At 42.4% G+C, this 6,000-nt stretch overlaps 1 protein-coding gene across 1 annotated transcript in view; it reads right to left on the bottom strand.

Moving 5' to 3' along the window:
* Nucleotides 1-2,430: 2,430 nt before the first annotated feature.
* The window catches only part of LOC139397102 (voltage-dependent T-type calcium channel subunit alpha-1I-like), a gene marked incomplete at its 3' end in the record, with an annotated part of 28,784 nt that continues 25,214 nt past the window's right edge, over nucleotides 2,431-6,000 (bottom strand). Inside the window, exon 3 of the mRNA XM_071143969.1 lies at nucleotides 2,431-2,528. Coding sequence (XP_071000070.1) covers nucleotides 2,431-2,528 — 98 coding nt within the window. The remainder of the gene's footprint in view (nucleotides 2,529-6,000) is intronic.

The following is a 6,000-nucleotide window of genomic DNA, read 5'->3' as shown; positions in this document are numbered from 1 at the left end:
AGAGAGAGAGAGAGAGAGAGAGAGGGAGAGAGGGGAGAGAGAGAGGAGAGAGAGAGAGAGAGAGACTACACTATTATGCATCTTCTAGGAAGGGTACAAATTGGGTCTCACGGGGGTCAATCTCAGCTGATGTGTATATTAACTTGGTCAAAATGACCTCATGTCAAGCAATTGCTTTATGTCTATTGTATCTCACCCCTATCTGGTCTAATGCAGGGAGTTGTGGACATACTCATCAGTTATCCATTCCCCTGAGTGCAACCATATGTTTATACTACACAGTGAGCGCTCACACACACACACACACACACACACAGACACACACACACACACACACACACACACACACACACACACACACACACACACACACACACACACAGCATGTATGTGTACATGTGTGTGTGTGTCCCAGCATGTGTATTAGTGCGTTTGTTTACACATGTGCACCAGTCACCAGTCACCAGTCTGCCTATATCAGTTCCCCAAACATGACATCACTATCAGTATCACCCCTCCCTACAACTTCCTGTCAGCTGGCGGAGCGAGGCAATGACATGCACTAATTCAATTACCATTCATATTTAATGAGTTACCCCGGTGGCAACACCCACTGAAACATTGATAAGGGAGCAGAGTCTTCAGCGCTTCAGAATGGGAATGGGAATTAGAATGGGAATTATCGTCAGCACTCAAGGAAAACTGTTTTCTCAGGTAATTAGTGCTAGGATTAATCTGTGTGTGTGTAATGGACCAGACGAGAGAGTAATGTCTTCACTAATTCTCATCACAGAGAGAGGCGAGTTGGAGGTGTGTGTGTGTTTTATGTGTTTATAAATACTGGTTTCTCTACCCGCCAATAATTCTCATTAGAGACAGACTGTGCCATAGAACACCTGCACTCACTTAATGTACCTGCAGACAGATGACTCCAGCACACCTCTCTGTGTCTCTCAGTTTCCACACCACTAGTCCATTAGCGTTAGCAATGATCTGTGTTTCTTTGCCATTAGCTTAGCCCATTAGGCTGTTAGCTCTGGGGGAAAGGAAAGGAAACAAGTAAAGGATGCAAGGATAAGGATTACAGCTGTTTGGAACATGTCCTGTTTGACTGTGTTTCAGTACACTGTCTCACTTACAGCTTACAACATGCATATCAATGTTAGCCGCTATTAGCCAGTTAGCTCTAGTAAAGAGGAGATCAGGAAATGCTACCTGAGTCTGACTGATACCACTGTCTGTGTGTTATTCACTGTTAGCCACTGTTAGCATTAGCGGATAAATGCTATCACTTTCACAGACTGGAAGTGAGTGGAGAGATTAGCTGACCCTCGCTTGATCGGGCTAATTGGTGCTTACGATGATTAGAAGCTGTCTGAGGTAAGGGGAAAATCAATAGGTGTTTACAATTTTGTCTGAGAACAGAGTTGTATTTGAGAGGGATGGGGTTGGGTCAGAGAGAGAACAGTGATCTACATTACAGGAGGATATGTAAATCTGTAAGGGACTCTGTTGTAGTAGAGGGCATCTGATAGGAGATGGGCTGCTCAGATCAAACAGCACTGTCCTGGGGTTATGCAGTCAGAACAGAGTAGAGGATCACAGCAAAGTCAAAGGACATATACAATGACTGTACTGATTGAATGGAGAAAACATTAGGAACACCTTCCTAATATTGAGTTGCACCCCAGCTTTTGCCCTCAGAACAGGCTCAATTCGTTGGGGCATGGACAAGATGTTGAAAGTGTTCCACAGGGATGCTGGCCCATGTTGACTCCAATGCTTCTCACAGTTGTGTCAAGTTGGCTGGATGTCCTTATGGTGGTGGACCATTCTTGATACACACGGGAAACTGTTGAGTGTGAAAAACCCAGCAGCGTTGCAGTTATTGACACAATCAGACCAGTGAGCCTGGCACCTACTACCATATCCTGTTCAAATGCACTTAAATATTTTGTCTTGCCCATTCACTCTCTGAATGACGCACATACACAATCCATGTCTCAATTGTCTCAAGGCCAAGATCCTTATTTAACCTGTCTCCTCCCTTTCATCTATACTGGTTGAAGCGGATTGAACAAGTTACATCAATAAGGGATCATAGCTTTCACCTGGATTCACCTGGTCAGTCTATGTCATGGAAAGAGTGGACGTTCCTAATGTTTTGTACACTCAGTGTAGACATCACATGCAAACAAACGGACAGACAGACAGACAGACAGACAGACAGACAGAAAGTGACAGACACAAACAGACAGAGAGACAGACAGACAAACAGAGATAAACAAGACAGAGAGAGAGAGCGAGAGACAGACAAAAAGAGACAGACTGAGAGAGACAGAAAGCGAGAGGGAGCGAGAGAGAGAGAGAGAGAGAGAGAGAGAGAGAAAGAGAGAGAGAGAGAAAGAGAGACCGCGAGACAGAACTCACTGGGTACTCTGTTGATGGCTTTGAGGGGTCTGAGGACCCTGACTGTCCTAATGGCTGAGAGGTTGATGTTCTGCAGGTCCAACGAGTACTCCACCATTCTACAAAGAGAGGAACACACATAGGAGTCAAGGAACTGTGTGTGTGTATACAGTGCCTTGCGAAAGTATTCGGCCCCCTTGAACTTTGCGACCTTTTGCCACATTTCAGGCTTCAAACATAAAGATATAAAACTGTATTTTTTTGTGAAGAATCAACAACAAGTGGGACACAATCATGAAGTGGAACGACATTTATTGGATATTTCAAACTTTTTTAACAAATCAAAAACTGAAAAATTGGGCGTGCAAAATTATTCAGCCCCTTTACTTTCAGTACAGCAAACTCTCTCCAGAAGTTCAGTGAGGATCTCTGAATGATCCAATGTTGACCTAAATGACTAATGATGATAAATACAATCCACCTGTGTGTAATCAAGTCTCCGTATAAATGCACCTGCACTGTTATAGTCTCAGAGGTCCGTTAAAAGCGCAGAGAGCATCATGAAGAACAAGGAACACACCAGGCAGGTCCGAGATACTGTTGTGAAGAAGTTTAAAGCCGGATTTGGATACAAAAAGATTTCCCAAGCTTTAAACATCCCAAGGAGCACTGTGCAAGCGATAATATTGAAATGGAAGTATCAGACCCCTGCAAATCTACCAAGACCTGGCCGTCCCTCTAAACTTTCAGCTCATACAAGGAGAAGACTGATCAGAGATGCAGCCAAGAGGCCCATGATCACTCTGGATGAACTGCAGAGATCTACAGCTGAGGTGGGAGACTCTGTCCATAGGACAACAATCAGTCGTATATTGCACAAATCTGGCCTTTATGGAAGAGTGGCAAGAAGAAAGCCATTTCTTAAAGATATCCATAAAAAGTGTCGTTTAAAGTTTGCCACAAGCCACCTGGGAGACACACCAAACATGTGGAAGAAGGTGCTCTGGTCAGATGAAACCAAAATTGAACTTTTTGGCAACAATGCAAAACGTTATGTTTGGCGTAAAAGCAACACAGCTCATCACCCTGAACACACCATACCCACTGTCAAACATGGTGGTGGCAGCATCATGGTTTGGGCCTGCTTTTCTTCAGCAGGGACAGGGAAGATGGTTAAAATTGATGGGAAGATGGATGGAGCCAAATACAGGACCATTCTGGAAGAAAACCTGATGGAGTCTGCAAAAGACCTGAGACTGGGGATTTGTCTTCCAACAAGACAATGATCCAAAACATAAAGCAAAATCTACAATGGAATGGTTCAAAAATAAACATATCCAGGTGTTAGAATGGCCAAGTCAAAGTCCAGACCTGAATCCAATCGAGAATCTGTGGAAAGAACTGAAAACTGCTGTTCACAAATGCTCTCCATCCAACCTCACTGAGCTCGAGCTGTTTTGCAAGGAGGAATGGGAAAAAATTTCAGTCTCTCGATGTGCAAAACTGATAGAGACATACCCCAAGCGACTTACAGCTGTAATCGCAGCAAAAGGTGGCGCTACAAAGTATTAACTTAAGGGGGCTGAATAATTTTGCACGCCCAATTTTTCAGTTTTTGATTTGTTAAAAAAGTTTGAAATATCCAATAAATGTCGTTCCACTTCATGATTGTGTCCCACTTGTTGTTGATTCTTCACAAAAAAATACAGTTTTATATCTTTATCTTTGAAGCCTGAAATGTGGCAAAAGGTCGCAAAGTTCAAGGGGGCCGAATACTTTCGCAAGGCACTGTATGTGTGCGTGTGTGTGTGTGAGAGAGAGAGAGAGCATTTACTGTACATATGACTCACTGACACATTCTCAGTTCCCATTTGTTCTACAGAATCTCATTTTAAATCCACCCATATACAGCAAGACCCAAGAGGGCTCTTTCCCTCAGGCAAGATCTCTGAGTGCCTTTCCAATCCGTCTACAGGTCACATCCCAGTTTCAGGATATAAGCCTGCCACAACACTGCACCAAAGCAACTGTGGGGTTAACTCGTGGGTTAACTCGTGAACTGCTGGGTTAACCCGTAATCCGAAATGGCTGATATGAGTGCATATACGGTTTTCCCATTTATAATGTGCTCACATCAGAGCGATTGTTTATTCTCATTCAGACAGTAAGGTATTGTCTCAGAGTATCTTTGAAGCAGAGGGAAGGAAGGGTAGAGGGGAGAGAGCTATGAATTATTATATCATTTTAATTCAATAGTACAATTATGGGAGCATCTTTGCAGTACCCACAGTATCAACAGATGAAAAGGAGAGAAAGAGTGTAAGGGAGAGGCGGAGAAGCATAGAAAGAGAGACCTACAGCTCATCTCTTGGCAGTAGTACTGTAGATTACTTTGTCACTGACCTCAACCCAGAGTCTCTCAGAGTGTTCACAGTCAGCCCACTAACACCCCTATCAGATCACAGAAAAATCACAGTCTACCTGGACAAAGCAATAGTAAATAATGAGGCATCAAAGCCAAGGGACCTGCACAATATTAAGAAATGCTATAGATGGAAGGAAAGTAGTGTAAAAAATTACCAAAAACAATTAGGCAACAACAAATTCAATCCATTTCAAACAACTTCCTGGAAAAAACATGTCACTGTAAAAGTGATGTTGTAAACTTGACAGTAGAAAGCCTAAACAGTATATTTGACCTTTCAGCTTCCCTAATGTCAAGCAGACAACCTAAGAAAATTAACAACAATGACAAATGGTTTGATGAAGAATGCTAAAACCTAAGAAAGAAATTGAGAAGTCTACACCTTCACTATGGTGAATCACTAAAACAATACAGAAATACACCACAGAAAAAGAAGGAACAGCTGGTCAGTAATCAGATCAATGTAATTGAAGAATCCATAGACTCTAACCACTTCTGGGAACATTGGAAAACACTAAACCAACAACAACACAAAGAGTTATCTATCCAAAACAGAGATGTATGGATAAACCACTTTTCTAATCTTTTTGTTCCTATAAGAAATAACAAACAGCAAAAACACATACTTGATCAATTACAAATCTTAGAATAAGCTATTAAAGACTTCCAGAACCCACTGGGTTCTCCAATTACATTGAATGAACTACAGGACAAAATACAAACCCTCCAACTCAAAAAGACCTCTGGTGTTGATGGTATCCTACATGAAATGATAAAATATAAAATAAACTCTTTAACATCATTCTCATCTCTGGCATCTTCCCCAATATTTGGAACCAAGGACTCAATTTATCATGAGGGTCTGCTATACAAATTGATGGAAAGTGGTGTTGGGGGAAAAAACATGTGACATTATAAAGTCCATATGCACAAGCAACACGTGTTTGGTTAAAATGGGCAAAAACACTGATTTCTTTCCACAGGCCTGTGGGGTGAGACAGGGGTGCAGCTTAAGCCCCACCCTCTTCAACATGTATATATAAACAAATTGGCGCGGGCACTAGAACAGTCTGCAGCACCAGGCCTCACCCTACTAGAATGTGAAGTCAAATGTCTACTGTTTGCTGATGATCTGGTGCTTCTGTCCCCAACCAAGTAGGGCCTAC

Source organism: Oncorhynchus clarkii, unplaced genomic scaffold (assembly GCF_045791955.1).
Source record: "Oncorhynchus clarkii lewisi isolate Uvic-CL-2024 unplaced genomic scaffold, UVic_Ocla_1.0 unplaced_contig_4603_pilon_pilon, whole genome shotgun sequence".
NCBI lineage: Eukaryota > Metazoa > Chordata > Actinopteri > Salmoniformes > Salmonidae > Oncorhynchus > Oncorhynchus clarkii.
Note: the sequence above shows the minus strand (reverse complement) of the source record. Positions and strands in the feature narration are given on the sequence as shown.